This window comes from Rhinolophus sinicus, linkage group LG05, assembly GCF_036562045.2.
Source record: "Rhinolophus sinicus isolate RSC01 linkage group LG05, ASM3656204v1, whole genome shotgun sequence".
In the NCBI taxonomy this organism is placed as follows: domain Eukaryota; kingdom Metazoa; phylum Chordata; class Mammalia; order Chiroptera; family Rhinolophidae; genus Rhinolophus; species Rhinolophus sinicus.
In genome coordinates this window covers 74,466,392-74,483,014 of record NC_133755.1, presented here as the reverse complement: position 1 = coordinate 74,483,014, position 16,623 = coordinate 74,466,392, and the positions used below count along the sequence as shown (strand labels likewise).

Sequence of the window (16,623 nt, the reverse complement as noted above, 5' to 3'; positions counted from 1 at the left end):
TCATTCTGTCACTGAAACAAGTCTTTTAACTTTTCCAGCCTTCCTTTGTATTCTCTCTTTCTAAATGGTGTCCAAGGTCATTGCCAGTTCTAATTGCTGTGATTCTAAATGGAGACTTTCAGACTCAGTCAGTAATTGAGACATACGAAGTCTAAGGGGCTGGTGTCCTCATGAACAAGTGGCAGCATAAAATGTGTGTCATCATTTTGCAGTCCTTTGTTATCATTGTGGAAACAATAATTGTTATTGAAGGATGCATAGACATATGTGCTTGAGACCACTTCCAACATAGGCTCAGTAAAGACAGAACCAAGAAAATGATGGCCAAAGATCCAGGTGTGGTTGTGACTCCCAGGGCCAGGTGAGGGCATCTGGAGGGGTGGGTGCAGAAGAAGGGATGCTGCTTTGCCTTCTGAGGCTTAGCCAAGGAACAATGTGTAGCAACGCCATCTTTCCCAGTCTTTGGAATTTCAGTACCTTTTTGCTTCTTCCAAAGCCTCCCCTTGGCACCCTCCTTTCCGGCTTTCCTTAGGAGGAAATGTAATATTTTTTAGGACATTATATGTTGTGAAAATATTTTGATTCTGGTTTTAAATCCATGAAAGGCAAAGTGCTAGAATGAGATCCCACCCACAACAGTGTGAAAACTATCATGTACCTGAGAATAAACCCAATAGATGTATAGGAGCATTGTGGACGAAAGCTTAAATAAACAGGGGAATGTGTACCATGTTCATGGATGGGAAGATGCAGTTTTGTGGTGAGATCATTTGTCCCCAAGTTAACCATAAATTTGATACAATCACCATGTAAGTTGTTGCGGGTTGTTGATACAACTTGGTGAGCTGATTAGAAAATGTGTCTTGAAGAGTAAATGAGCAGGACAGTGTGGTCAGCACATGTCTTGCAGCTGTTGTGGTAGCATGAGGTATCTGTTCTCCTTCACCCAGGAACGCCTTCACGGGGGAGGAATTAGAACCGGTTGTCAACTTCACAGCAAAGAAGTCGTTCTGTCGGCGAGCCGTTGAACTCACCTGTAAGTTGACTCTCCTTTCCCTCTGTTGGCAAATGTTCATGAGCAAAGAAAGAACAACAAATGAATGGACAGGCTTCTCACAAAAGCCAAAAGAGTCAAAGAATGGATGTTTTTAATGTGCAAGGTGTCTTCAGCTCACAGCAGGTGGATAGTCAAACACTGCCTTGTGCTCCCCCACTGGCCGGTTTACTGGGAATCTGAGGTGAAACAGCTAGGGTGAAGGCCTCCTGGTGCCATGAGACACTGGGGGAAAGGAAGTCTGAGGTGATGGAGAAGATGCTAGTAGAGGTCAGGGGTTTAAAGGAAACAGCAGAACAACTAACAATCTCAGAGCTCCTTTCCTATTGCTTCCTGACAACCCACTCAGAGAACTGTGTAACAGTGATGGTTTGAGTTTTGGTGAATCAGAGTGCGAACGCTTCTAGTTGAACAATGGGAATAGATCACTATGTTCTTGAATAATTTCAGAAACAAAGTCGAAAGTGTATGTAAATATTATCAAATGCAAGCTCTAAAGGTTCGCCAAAAAAACAAAAACAACAAAAAGCCAAATGCAAGAATGCTGCTATGAGATAAAAACTTGGGTGATGTTGGATGTTATTAATTTCCTTACTTTTCTAACCTAGAAGTTTGACTTTCAGATGTTTGTTCATGCATTTTAAAAACTTCTTAATTCACACCAGTTTCTTTCCTTTACTGGAGGGCTGTATTTTTTCGGGGTGAAAGTTTTTCACTAAGAGCTAATGTGCCCTTTCTAATTATCCACATTCTTTTCTTTCAAAGCCTTGCTCACTCCCTACTTGGCACATACTGAGTGTCATTGATTGGTCTCCCTCTCCTGGTCAGTTGTTCTTGTTGCTAGCACTTACAGTCAGGCCGCATGTCTAACCTGATCACAGAAGACCTTATTCTCCAGCCCCCACCAGGCACTCGGTTTAGCACCTCCCATGTCATCATCACAAGGCCCCATATTCTACTCGAGCACAGTGCCTTGTGCCCTCAGTGCTTCCTGTGGTTTCTGCACCCCCTTCCCTGGCAAGGAGGATGGGGGGGGTGCCCGATGGCTTCTTTGTCTTTGTCCTTAGGGTGAGAACAGTAGATACTCCACTAGGAAATGCCTACTGACTTCTCTTCCTCACTCCTTCTGGTCAAGGGCAAACCTCCCCGACAGGACTCTGGTTGCCGGCTGCCGCACTGCACATTCTGATGTTTATAACCCTTCAGAATTGATCTTGCCCTGAAGGTTTCATTGTACTCACTTCAATCACAGAATTAAGCATGTTTTATTACTGGCATTTGGGGGAGGGGAGACAGCTATGGGTATAAAATGAAGAAAATGTACAGTGATTTCAAGGGACTTTATACATAATTTTGATTATATTCCAATGAAAGGAATCACCCTGACAACTCGCATATCCCGTCACTCCCTCTATAGTACGCAGCTTGGGCGTCAGCGAGGAGCTGCAAAATAAGCTGGAAGATGTCGTGATTGACAGGTACCTTCTAAGCCTTGGAAAAATTCTGGGCGAAGGTAAGCAGTTTAATTATTTTAAAAATGTGTGGTACGAAAGTAAGCCGTTTCCAGTCATTTTTAAAAATATGTATTTGTTAAATACCATATTTGTGACTTTAAGTGATAAATACACATAGGCTTTTTTTACCATTTAAAATGAAAAAGTGAATAGCAACTTTTGAAATGCAGACTTGGCACATGAAGGGGGCTCTACAGTGCCTAGCACACCGTAGACCCTGGAAATATGAATTCCCTTCAGTGAAAAGCACGCAGTTCATCCACCAGTTTCCTATGTTGTTTAAATGTATTCATCTAGGTCTCAAGTTCGCTGTTTCTGGCCCATTCCTACTTAACTGGGAACAAGGGTGAAACTACATATTTAATCTGTCCAGCTGACCTCAGGACAAATGACAATGGCATTCAGAGCTCCTACTTTATGAATTTTAAAAACATTTTCCAAGTTGTCCTGTACTAAAGTGATGAACTAAGCTAGGTCCGAGCCAACCAAGCTGGTGACAGGCGGGAGGCCTGTCCTGGGCCTGGTGTGCGAGTGTGGGTGGCCTGGCAGCTCTGCCCGGCTGCGTGTGTGGGTCACTCTCAGGCCATGTGAAAACAGCAGCTCTGACAGTTTCCGTGGGCAAGAGGGACTTTTCACAAAGTCCCCATCAGTATTGTTTTACTTCACAGGAGAGTTTGGGTCTGTCATGGAAGGAAATCTGAGTCAGCAAGATGGGACCTCTCAGAAAGTGGCCGTGAAGACCATGAAGTGTGAGTGTCACCGAGTACACCCATTCTTCCAGGTGTGGGCAGCTGTTGCAGTGGCTGGTGTTCCCTAGGCCAAGATGGGGTTCAGATGTCATGGTGTCAGTCACCGATAGGTCCCAAGGCCATCCAGAGTGCTGCCTGGTCGCAGAGGGACAGTTGCTGTAATGAGCTCTTTATACCTGTGCTGTATAGTCTTCCCACTCAAGGCAGCAACCTGTGTCATCTCTCTCCCCTGCTCTCCATCTCTCTCCCTTTCTCCCTTTCTCTCTCTCCCTCTCTCCCTCCCCGTCTCCGTCTCCCTCTCTCCCTCTCTTGTTCCCTCTCCCCTCCTCTCCTCTCTTCTCCTCTCTCTGTCACCTAGTAGAGTTAAAGAATTTCCAGGCAGCGTTGATCGCATGGAAGCATGTGACCCCACATCTGTCTCAGTCTGATTCTTCAGGTGTCAGGCTGGGCGCCCATACAGTAGAGCACGCTCGAGTGGCATGTCACCCACAACCATCTTGCCAGTGCGCTGGAAGGACAGGATTGGTGCTTAGTGTGTTAATATCACTTCCACATTAACCCCTGAGTAAATTCAATATGATTTTCGATCGGGGAGTAAAGTAAAATTAGTTTCTTTCTAAAGTTGAAGTCCACTGTTTACTGGGCATTGAAGCATATGTTGGATTAAAAGCATGTATTGAGACTCTAACCAGAACCAGAGGCTGAAGTCTTAGTTCACTTATAAAAAGGAACCATAATAAACAGCCAGTCCATGGGCTGGTGCTTCCTGCTTTTCGTGGGTGTGATGATGGCCAGTCCTTCCGGGCCGCTCACATGTGCCCAGGACGCTGCTGCTCTCCCCATTTTGGCACCCACATCAGAGCAGTTGCTGGGCCTAAGCCCTGCAAGGACTCCACATTCTTTCCTCGGAAACTCGCAGTGTGTCTGTAGGAAGACTCCTTCTATTGTCCCCATTTCCTGAACAAGAGGTTCAGCAGACCTGGTCAGAGGAACTGACTGTTCAACTTCGTTAAAATAACCTGCATGGGGATTGGATCCGTGCTAATTACCAAAGGCCGAGAGATGCGAGTCCCGCCTCCAGCACAGGCTCCTGTGCACTTCCTGCCCACTGGTCCCCGGGGGAGGGTTTGCCGGCAGACCTACCCCTTCTCCACCCCCCCACCCCCCCACTTGTTTCGGCAAAGGTTGTAGGGGAGGCCCACGTGGTTTCGGGTCTATAGAATCATGTCTTACATTTTTAAAAATTTGCTTTAATAGGAAGATCAGTATATCCCAAACCCATAGGCTCTACAGACACTGTGCACGACACTCTCGTGTGATGTCAGTCAGTCCTTGCCTCCTGTGAGAGCAGATTCCCTAAGGCACGCCTGATTGTGTGTGTGTGTGTGTGTGTGTGTGTGTGTGTGTGCGGTTTTAATTGTGGTAAAATACACGTAAAATACACCACCCTAACTGTTCAGGGGCATTAAGTGGATTCACACTGTTGTGCAACCATCCCCATCCTCTCCAGAATGTTCTCTTCCTACAAAATGCAAACTCTGTTAAACAAGCCTCTCCCCCCACCCAGGCTTCTGTCCCTGTGGGCTTGCTCCTCCTAAGGACCTCATATGAGTGGGGGTCACACAGTATGTGTCCTCTCGTGACTGGCTGATGTCACTTAGCACAGTATAGGATTTTAAATGTCTCTTTTAAGTTGGTTTAAGTCCAACATCTTGGCATGAAAGTGCGTCTAGCTCACAGGCAGGGTTGAGCAACCAGACTTGAAGGCATGCTGACAGACAAAGGCATGTGTTCTTTCTTTTTAAAGGCAAAGCTGATTGCAACAGACCAGTTTCATTTGATTTTAGAGGTTTTTTGTTTGTTTGCTTTTTGTTTTTTAAATAATGTACTTTAATTTTTAGAGCAGCTTTAGGTTCACAGAAAGGTCGGCAGAAAGGACAGTGTTTCATACGCCCTCCCGTCACACGGCCTCCCTGTTGCTGGCACCTTGCATTGCTATCGTGCATTTTGCACAGGTGACACGCCCACATCAACACGTTATTGACTGAAATTCACGGCTAACATTAAGATTCATCCTGTGGGTTTGGGCAAATGCATAGTCATGTGTCCACCATCACAGTGTCCTACAGAAGTCCTGCCACCCTAAAACCTCTATAATGTCACCTCTTCGTGTACCTCCCCCAACCCCTGACAGCCACTCATCTGTGTACTGTCACCACGGCTTTGTCTGTGCCTTACTTTACTCCTAGAGAACAAAATTGCTGCTGTCCCTCTCCTTCACCTAGTGTGTCACTCATGCCTAACATTTTCTGTCTCTCCTTTCAGTGGACAGCTTTTCCCAGAGAGAGATCGAGGAGTTCCTCAGTGAGGCTGCATGCATGAAAGACTTCAGCCACCCAAATGTCATCCGACTCCTAGGTATCCCAAGAAATGTGGGACTGGAGGCCAGAGGGGTGCTCAGCCACTCTGTCTACTGGGAAACCTCCAGGGAAGAGACGTGCACACTGGGTGTGACCCCAAAATACTTTATGACATGGGGTTTTCACCGCAAAGGTTTCTCCTTACGGTTACATTTTCTGAGGCTAGTGGTAAAAACAGGACGCAATTTAACACCAGAATTTGGCTTTTAACTCCATTAGCTAAAATACATAAGAGGGGGAGCTCAGGTCCCAGAGCTTGCTGTGTAAGTGACACTGTTCCAAGTGGGAAGTACAGTCTACAAATAACTGATTATCCTGCTGACTTTTTTTATTCCTGTCCTGTGAATTGACAAATGCTAAATTCTCTGGGGAATTTGCAAAGTGTCTTTGGCACTACAGGGAGAAGTGAAAACATGTTTGGATACAATATTATGTCAAAGAGACAACTGTGACTCATTTGCGATTACTGACTTCAGCAGACTGAGAACAATCGTGCTTTGTCGTTGCACCAAAATGTGCAAGGGCTTTGCAAGGCTGGTGTCAGGTAACACACAGGCTCTACTACTTGAATTCCACGTTAAATGGGCTTTTCTTTTGTGTAACCGTTAAAATTTAGTTATGTAGACTTTACCTAACAGCCCCCAAAATCCTTTTCATAGTTTTAAGCATTTGGTTTCAGTGGATGCCCTCATATGCTTAAGTATTAACTCTCACATGAAACCAGTTTGCCCTTGAATTCTAGTGTGGTCACTGCCCCTCACTTAGAGTCAGTATCTCAAAAGCTCCGCTGGTCTCCAGAGAGCTGTGCTTGTTGTAGGTTAATTTTTGAGAGCTCTCCTGCAAAGATGGGCACGGATCTGAAAGAGAACACAGCAAGCCGTGGACCCACTGTGTGCGTGTTCTTGAACACGGTACATGAGCTGTGAGCGTGTGTTGTTTTAAGTGTCCACTTGGGAGCACGTGGTTTCAATTTGGCCAGTGCCCCGACTGCGCTTTCCTGGTCACTGCTGACAAGGGCTCTTTGTAACAATCTCTGTTCTTCATTTCAGGTGTTTGTATAGAGATGGGCTCCCAAGGCACGCCAAAGCCCATGGTGATTTTACCCTTCATGAAATATGGGGACCTGCATACCTACCTACTCTACTCCCGACTGGACACGGGACCAAAGGTAATTATCCCATTGCATTGCCTCTGGACACCCCTCCGGGCTCGTGGGGCTTACGTGACAGAGCCTGGACAGTAAGTCTGACCTTGAAAATAGAGGCGGGAAAGCAAAGACATTGGCCCTTGTACAGGGCTCACTGTGTGCCCTGGGGGTTGGAATTTGGTGTCCGTCTTCACAACAGACCTGCTCCTCTGTCTTATTGTTCCTGTTGTACTGGGGGAGGGAGCCCCTGGGAGCAGTCTCAGGGCCCAAGCTTATCACAGTGGAGCCAGGGGGCCCCTCATGCTGTCAGAGTGGCCTCTTTCTTTAGACTTGGCCTTTTTTTAGCTTGTGTGCTCTGAAATCCCTCGGTGCAGGAACGTCTCAGTTCCCAGAGGGAAGGTGCCCTGAGGTTTTTGCAGTAATTTCTGAGTGTGAATTTACTCCATCCATCTTTTTCTTGATCACGAGCTGCTCTGTCCTGAGAATCAGAAAGCACATTGGCTGCTGGAGCTGTATTGTAAATCTTAAAACTGGGTAGTGTGATTCTTCCAGGTTTATCCTACTTTCTGGAATCGTTTTAGGTCTTCTCCTTCTGTTGCCATATAAATTTTATGGCTTGTCTGTGTCAGCTGGAAACAGTGCTGCCATCTTACATTCTTTCGAGCAAAATAACAAGAAAGGCAAGCACATAGCATTTTACTGGCTAATGCACAGGTTCTACTCACAAAAATACAGGTACATCTGCAATGATGGAAAGGAACGCCCAGGTGTTATAAATAGGAAAAAAGAATATGTTTTCATATTTTGATACTTTGCAGCACAAGTAAAGTTGGCAGTTACAAAATGCATAGAGAAGCTGGAAAATCAAGGTTTTATTCAGACTTTCCTTTGCTATCTGCTTAGTCAGTTCCTTAGGTATATTGTGTCTGCAGGAGTGGCCGAGGACTAGGTCTCAGTTATGGAATGTCCCCAGAAGGGACTCTATGGCATTCTGTCCCCGCTCTGATCTGCGAGCACAGGACGTCTTTCTGTGTATTTCGGTCTACTTTAATTTCTTTCGTGTTGTAGTTGTCAGAGTATACGTTTCTCATTTGTTTTGTTAAATTTATTCCTAAATATTTTATATTTGATTCTTTTATAGTTAAAACTGTTTTCGTTTTTCATTAATTTTATTGGGTGACATTGGTTAATAATATCTGAGTTTCAGGTGTGCAGTTCTGTAACACATCATCTGTCACATTGTGTGTTCACCACCCTTAGTCTGGTCTCCTTCCATCACCTATATTTGACCCCCTTTACCCTTTTTTACCTCCCCTCTCCCCCATCTTGAGAGTATCATGCTAAGCAAAATAAGTCAGAAAAGGACAAGAACCACAGGACTTCACTCCTCTGTGGAATACAAAACAGAAAGCAACAAATGAACAAACTCATGGACGCAGGCAACAGTATGGTGGTGGTAAAATAGTTTTCTTAATTTCATTTTCAGATTGTTCATCTCTCATACATAGAAATGCAGTTGATTTTGTTTTTTTTTTTAGATTTTATTGGGGAAGGGGAACAGGACTTTATTGGGGAACAGTGTGTACTTCCAGGCCTTTTTTCCAAGTCAAGTTGTTGTCCTTTCAATCTCAGTTGTGGAGGGTGCTGTTCAGCTTCAAGTTGTTGTTCTTTCAGTCTTAGTTGTGGGGGGCGCAGCTCAGCTCCAGGTCCAGTTGCCGTTGCTAGTTGCAGGGGGCACAGCCCACCATCCCTTGCGGGACTCGAGGAGTTGAACTGGCAACCTTGTGGTTGAGAGCCCACTGGCCCATGTGGGAATCAAACCGGCAGCCTTCGGAGTTAGGAGCATGGAGCTCTAACCGCCTGAGCCACCGGGCCGGCCCCTGCAGTTGATTTTCGTATCTAGTATCCTGCAGCCTTGTTGAACTCGTGATAGTTCTACCAACTTTTAAATGACTTTTGGTCAGAGTCTGCAAGGACAGCGCCAGTCGTTCTAGAGAAAGTAGCACAAATGAGTAACACCTCGTAATCGTTCTGCCTGCAGGGGCATCAGCAGGTTTTAGATTTCTTAGCACCCAATGCTTTCCTGAAAATCAGGTGCCCCAGATATACAGAGCATAAGCCTGTCCTACCTGGTCTGTTTTCCTTTTCTAACAACTCCTCATGGAAGGGTGAAGGAGAATCAAAGTGTGTTGTCTTATATGCAGTGTGTGATTGACACAGGTCCTGACTAGGAATATAAATCATTAAAAATGCAGTGTCTTCCTGAGTATCACTTTAGAAAACTCATGTGCGATAGCCCATATACCATGACAAGTCCGGGGTCTTGGGGACATGGTGTGGGTACAGACCTGTTGGTGGTGGCAGAAAGTGAGCCTTCCTGTGTAGGCTCTGACTGGGCTCAAACGTGTAATTACTGCCGGGACGGCTTCCCCTGTCACCATTTGCGGGATCACTTCCCACCTGGCAGGTTCCTAACCTGGCAGTCGAATGTGACTGCTGAAACTTACAGGAAGGCCCTTGGGAAACAGTGAATATTCCTGCCATAAGGGGTGAGACCATCCTCATTTCTCTCTGAAAGAAGAAACCATACCTTTCAAAGCGTTTCAAAGAAAAGTGACAGCAGCTGTGGTTGCATAGTTGGAAACTGCTCCTTCTAAATGGGCTTTTTGCCTCAAATTTTAGACACCCCCCACACACACACAAAAGCCAGACCACGCTTGTATTCCCTCTTTGCATTGTGTGGGCACTTGGTCCCACGGCCACTAAGGACACGGAGGATGGCATGTGACCTCGTAAGTTGGGAAAAGAATGTTATTCACCATCAGTGCTTTTAAAGACAGGGAGAAGAGAATGTGGTATTTGCCAAAAAGTTTTAGGGTTTGTTGTCATGGTTTCTTTTAATTCGTTTTGTAAAACCTTACATGTGGAATTAGTGATACAGAAAGGAAAGGTTTGTTTCCTTGTTTCACGGCCACACGTTCAAGAAGTAAAAACACCGTTTCTGCCTGCAGATGGAAATGACTTACAGGTTTTCCTTTTAAAAACATAATTTCTTCTTGTTCCCTCCCCCCTCCCCCCCAGCACATCCCCGTGCAGACGCTGGTGAAGTTCATGCTGGACATAGCCCAGGGGATGGAGTATCTGAGCAACAGGAATTTCCTTCATCGCGACTTAGCTGCTCGCAACTGCATGTAAGGGTCCTGGCATGTCCTCAGGGGTCACACCTCCTCCTGTTGGTGTTTGGGGCGGGGGGGACATAGGGCACTGACCTGTCTTTGTCATGAGAGGAGGCAAGCTGGGTTCTGGAGGTGGGATCCCTATGGCTCAAATGCGTGACTGGGTTTTTGCTTGAGGGTTCTCCCTCCCTCTGCCTCCAGTAACCACGTTTGTATTTTCACATTCTCGCGTCCCAAGAATGTGACGTATGGCTTTTGTGCTCCTTGCCCATCGCCAGCATCTGGCAGTGGTCCCAGAGTTATACGTAAGTCTTCTAGTGACAGACAGAGTCTTGAAAATCCTAAAGGTCAGTCCCTAAGTTCTCGTGATGCCTCCTCTGTTTTGTAGACACTTTCCTTGCCAGCAGAGGGATGAGGACGTTTAGAGAACTTTGAGCTTAAGTTCTGCCCATCTCCTCACCCTGTTCCGGCTGTAAATCTGCTGTAAATCTTCAACAACAACGGCTGTGTCTGGGTTTTGAGTTTACTGTCGCAGAAGAGGCAGTGTTCCTTAAATGCGCTGTTCGTCTGTTTTCCTTGGTTGGAGATGTGACAGTGATGCCTGCCCCTCACTCCTTCTCACCCGCCCCACCCGTTGGCCCTCCACCTCTTTCACCTCAGTTTTGAGGGTCCAGAGGGTGTTGTTTTTGTTTATTTGAATAATTTGTCTACCACAACGGAAGAATCATGAAAATATTCTTTCCCTTTAATACTTCCTTCAATTTGTTTCCCACCAGGTAGGGTGACCAGCTGTTGGTCTGCCTGAAACTGAGGGGTTTTGCAGGCTGTGGACGTCCAGTTTTAAACGTCAGTGTTGGGAAAACAGGGATAGGTTGTCACCCTACTTGCAGACCACCCATTTGTCCTCTTCTGCCTCCTTCTTGTCTAGTATCTGTTTTAACAGCCTGGGCTATAAATGCATTTGTAGCCCTTTAGTTTAACAATTCGTTCCTCCAGTACCACCTGGCTGTCTTCACAGGAGCCCAGAGGCCCCTGTACCGGCATGTACTGGCCCACGTCCCCCAAGCTGTCAGGAGGCTCCCAGAGCCAGTGCCGATGTCACTGCGGCGCTTCATGTGTCACCACAGGCCCTAGGTTTGAGCTGGGCTCCTGCTCCACTGGGCCTCACCTCTTTTCCCTCCATGTGTCTCCGTCCTTGTGCATAGGTGGCCTTGCTGGTGCAGACCCCTCCCAGACCAGAGGGGTGCAAGGTTGTAACTGTCCCGCTCCCCCTCACCCCTGCCGTCGGTCCCCAAGCAGGACCGTCCCAGGTGGTCACTTACCATGGATGTCCTCAGCGGCGTGTGAACAGACCTGCGACTTGGGCCTTTGCCTCTGACGTTGCTGAGGACACACACTCACTCTCCGTAGGTTGCGGGATGACATGACTGTGTGTGTCGCAGACTTCGGCCTCTCCAAGAAAATTTACAGCGGCGATTACTACCGCCAGGGCCGTATTGCCAAGATGCCCGTGAAATGGATTGCCATCGAGAGCCTCGCGGACCGTGTCTACACTAGTAAAAGTGATGTGGTACGTAGTTTCCATTCGGGACCCCTTGTGGCTGAGGGGACCCATGCCAAAGGAAGCGATGTAGCTGGTGTTGCTACTCAGATAATCTGAGGGGTGGAGGGCACACTTATACCTCCTACTTTGTGCCAGACTCTCTAATTCTGCTGGACCCCTCTGTGCTGGTGGGGTCTCCTGACACCCAAATCTCTGGCTTCGCACAGGCCCTTAATTTAGTCCCATTGTTCTTTGCCAAAACATGGTGACTTCTCTCCCACAACTGAGATATTTCACATTCACACTGAATTCAGTGAGTTCATCGAATGGCCACAGCATGAAAGGGGCTGTGTAGTTGTACCCTCAAGCAGACAGCAGCAGTGGAACCGAGCATGAGTGTGACAGGAGACTATCTGCCTTTGTCACATTGCCCGGCACAGCAGGAGTGGATGGGGACCAAGATGCTCTGACCTCACATCACTGCCGTGACGAGAGAGCAGCGTGTCTCAGACATAATTGTTAGCTCTGTGCACAGTCATGGGGGCGTTAAGGAAGTGACCTTTGCTGATGAAAAGGCTATTCAGTCCCCTGAAAAGGCTCATGTCCAGACTTCTCACTGCTTTGTTCTCAGTGGGCTTTTGGCGTGACCATGTGGGAAATAGCAACTCGGGGCATGACGCCCTACCCTGGAGTCCAGAACCATGAGATGTATGACTACCTTCTCCACGGCCACAGGCTGAAGCCACCAGAGGACTGCCTGGACGAACTGTGAGTGAGCTCCTCCATGCCACCGGACACCTGCCCTCACCAGCCGGTGGCTCTACAGAGATCTAGGGATACACAGCCACAGGGGAGGGGACGCTCTCAGCCAGGCGGGCATGTGCAGACATACAGGCCAGAGCATTGACAGGCGTGGGAGACGGTGCTTCTGGGGGGCAGTAGGCCCGTGCCTTGTCCAGGTCTGCAGGTAGCTCTAGGAAGTGTGTCCTCGATAAGCAGGTGCCCTTATCACACATGAGGTACCTGAATGGCCACCTGCCCTCTTGTGCTGCATCATCCTTCTCTTTCTGGACAACATTTCAAGAAAAACCCATCTCAATGATGTGATGTCCTCAATCAGGAAGTTTTGAAATCTGAGCCCGTGACTCTGAGGTCAGGCTGTCATCGGAATCACGTGGGGTGTATTCTGACAGTGCAGTTCCTTGGCCCTGTGCCTGGAGACCGTGACAGTGTTGGGACAAAGTGGGCTTAGATGTGCGTGTTTCAAGCCTCTCTCTGGGAGATGGGTGCTCAACCTGGCGTGGGGGCCCCAGCTCCGAGCGTGCAGGAGCACGGTGCACATGGGTGCTCAGCCTGGCGTGGGGGCCCCAGCTCCGAGCGTGCAGGAGCACGGCGCACATGGGTGCTCAGCCTGGCGTGGGGGCCCCAGCTCCGAGCGTGCAGGATCACGGCGCACATGGGTGCTCAGCCTGGCGTGGGGGCCCCAGCTCCGAGCGTGCAGGAGCACGGCGCACATGGGTGCTCAGCCTGGCGTGGGGGCCCCAGCTCCGAGCGTGCAGGAGCACGGCGCACATGGGTGCTCAGCCTGGCGTGGGGGCCCCAGCTCCGAGCGTGCAGGAGCACAGCGCACATCCCACCAGGCTCCTCCTCTCCAGGGTGGGCAGTCTGGGAAGAGGCCGGGGCCAACGAGTCACACAGGCTCGCCATGTGTGGGGCCCCCGCAGCAGACTTGACCTCCCGGTGCCTGTTATCAGCCACAGAAAAAGTCTAGTCGCTTGCTCTTCAGAATGGTACTCGGATGGTTAAAGACGGTGCGTGGTGCACCCAGCCTGCAGCAGGCAGAAAGTAAGTGTCACGCAATGCTGCTGATGAGTGACACAGACTCCCTGCCCAGGCCTTGCTGACCTTAAGATAATTTCTGCGCCGCTGCCCCTAGCTGGTGACGTGGACCCTCCAGTGCCAGTCTCCTCCCCACATAGGGGGGCTCACGGGCTTGGACAGGGGACACGTTCTCCACATCCAGCAGGATGGCAGGACCATGGGCCTGCGTGGGTGCTGGGGCGGGTACGCATGAGCAGTACCCCCACACTCTCTCACACTGCGGAGGGACAGCTCAGATGGCATGCAGGCCTCCCAGTCCCTGTGCAAACCAAACAGAAGGAACCCTTAAGGACCAGAGCCTCAGCCTGCATGGTGGCGGCGGCTGTCCCTGCGGTTGTGAATTATAACACTCAGAGCATAGAAGAGAAATGTAAGCCCTTGAAAAACATCCTCAACTCCTAATTCAATTACATCTTGAGGTTTCATGGCAGTTTTTTCCAAGGGCCACGTGAATGCAGTGTGTGCTTCTGAAACGGAGGAGGGCGTTTCAGCCCAACAGTGTTGAATGAAGAGTTTTATTGCCACTTCCCTTTGGCTCCCTTCGTGTGTGACAGCACGATGGTGTTTGTGGTCATGCCTGGGGTCTGACAGCCCTGTGAGGAATGCTGACTCGGCTTCCTGGGAGGATTTTGAGGGGAAAATGTCCCAGAGTCAGCACACGCCATGTGGCCGGGAGGTCAGGATCAGGTGGCCCTGTGTTCCCCTTGCCCAGGTGGTGCAGAGCCACCGTGAGTTTGAACCAGGCGTCCTTCCCAGGTCCCCTATCCTGTCCGGATGCTGCTGAACAACAGCAACCCCCAAAGAAAACCCTGTTTCCATACCTGGGGCATCTTCTTTTCAGAATGAGCCACACTGAGCTTCTCGCCTACGTCCTCTGAGATGAGTTCACTCCTGTGTTCGTTGCCCCTCCATCTTTTTAAAGTCAACTGTACATGTAATGACATAAGGGAGCATGCTTCGTGCCCTACCCTCCCATCCTGCCCTCTGAGGCCACCGCTTCTCATGGCATCACCCACCTCCGAGTGACCAGGTGGCAGGCCTGCTCCACTTGCCCAGAGGCCGCTCTGTTCCCCCCCGGGGAACACTTCCTCAACCAAGATCATAGCCTTCCGGCCGCAGCCCTTGGACACTCTCACCAGCTGACCACTATGGTTCTTGTCACGGCACCTCTTCCCATCCTCCAGTGACACTCGGGAGCCATGCTGTCCTTTCTTTATCCCATTTGTTCCCCTCAGCCAGCAGATATCCTTCAGAGTCCCCTTAGCTCTGATCTCACCCCAAAAGCCATCAGTGCCATAGAACCAGGGAAGCCCAGGTTGGTGGGACCTGGGGTCATCTGCTCCCACCCCTCATTACACCTAAGGAAATGGTGACACAGTGACACTGCGGTGTAAGAAAGGACCTGAGCTCACACTGCCTTCCCCCTCTCAGAAACCCTTCTCTACTTACCGACCAGTCCATCCACTTGTGCCTGCGGCAGCCCAGGCCCCAAGCAGGACAGCGATGCGGGTCACTATTGGCCGAGTGGCAGAGCACACCCAACCCTGCTTAGCACTGTAGACACATTCTACTGACGTGATGCCCGCCTCTCAGGGGCCATTTCTCTGAGCAGATGTGAGGCACTCAGCCATCCTCAGAGGCAGGAAGAAAGCAGATGCTTGACAAATATGGATAAATTTATAAATTCGCACCTTTTTTAACTCCTTTTTTTTAAATTATGGTAAAATATACAGAACGTAACATTTTCCACCTTAACCTTTCTTTTTAATTTTATTGCGGGATATTGGGGAACAGTGTGTTTCTCCAGGGCCCACCAACTCCAAGTCGTCGTCCTTCTATCTAGTTGTGGAGACCACAGTTCAGCTCCAAGTCCAGTCACCATTAGTTGCAGGGGGAGCAGCCCACCATCCCATGTGGGAATTGCACAGCTCACTGGCCCATGTGGGAATTGAACTGGCAACCCTGTTGTTCAGAGCTTGCGCTCTAACCAACTGAGCCACCCGGCCGCCCCCCACCATAACCATTTTTAAGTGCACAGTTCAGTAGTGTGGGTATTTCCCCATTGTTATGCAGCCACCCCCACCACCCATCTTCCCAACTGACACTTTATCCCCATGAAACAACACCCTCCCCTCCCTTCCCCCAGCCCCAGCTACCTAGATGATTACATCTTTTATAAAATCTCAACAGAAAAACAAATGGCTGTTTGCAAAGGCAGCGACCAAGCTTGTTTCTTTCCATCCCTGAGATTGAAGTCGTTGACCTTCACGGTGCTCTCCTGCTGCCCAGGGACGGCCCTCTTGCCGCTTTCCTTGGTTTGCTACCTTGGAGTCGCCCTTTGTGGGAACGGCTCAGACAGTGTACCTGCTCGCCACATCTTTACAAGTCATATGTGTATTTTTACATATTTCATGAAGTACTGAAAGTAAAATAACTTTCAAAGTGATGTTATTGCCATGTTACATGAAGAAGAGCATAGAATATTTAAATGCTTTCTCCTGAGATATGGACTAAAGGTAAATAAATTAAATACCACAGTGCCCTGATGGCGTGGAGAAAAGGAGAGCATGATTCTAAGGACAGTATTCCTCAAAGCTCATCTCGTACTGCACACAGCCAAGGCTCTGGGAAAAAAGGAACTCATGCAAATCCATTTGTACCATAAAATCCTCAAAATAGGAAACAAAAGCTGTTTGTAACTCTCAGTAACCCTCTCAGTACCCAGGGAGAGTGACAGAATAAGCAGATGCCCAGGTGAGAATGTGCCCGCTGCTCGTCAGCTCCGCGTCCTGTGCTCACAGGTAAAGCGTCAGCAGGTCCCCACCTTCCAGAAGTACGTGCACATGTTGACAGAGGCTGAAAAGTAAACACATGCCAAGCTGTCGGTTGTTGTGCATGAACGAGGTCTGTTGTGCAAGAATGTGTGTGTAAGTTCTGCGTGATTGCATATGGACACGGGATTTGCATGTTTGTGTTCATACAGGTCAATAATCTACTTCATGTGTCAGGTGATTTATATTTGGGTTGTTTTCTTATTCAGCAACATACATATCAATTTCTCAAAATAGGAAAGAATTCACATGAAATGATGGGCACAACTCACGCTTCCTGAGGCAGTCATCTCCTTGTTTGACTGCAC

General features: G+C 48.7%; 1 protein-coding gene across 2 annotated transcripts in view; it reads left to right on the top strand.

The window, feature by feature from the left end:
• Window positions 1-16,623, top strand: part of MERTK (MER proto-oncogene, tyrosine kinase) — an 85,750-nt gene that overhangs the window by 67,211 nt on the left and 1,916 nt on the right. For both annotated transcript variants that reach the window (XM_019714516.2, XM_019714517.2), the window contains exons 11-18: window positions 951-1,036; window positions 2,472-2,567; window positions 3,237-3,317; window positions 5,643-5,735; window positions 6,787-6,905; window positions 9,966-10,075; window positions 11,471-11,630; window positions 12,235-12,371. In XM_019714516.2, coding sequence (XP_019570075.2) covers window positions 951-1,036; window positions 2,472-2,567; window positions 3,237-3,317; window positions 5,643-5,735; window positions 6,787-6,905; window positions 9,966-10,075; window positions 11,471-11,630; window positions 12,235-12,371 — 882 coding nt within the window. The remainder of the gene's footprint in view (window positions 1-950; window positions 1,037-2,471; window positions 2,568-3,236; window positions 3,318-5,642; window positions 5,736-6,786; window positions 6,906-9,965; window positions 10,076-11,470; window positions 11,631-12,234; window positions 12,372-16,623) is intronic.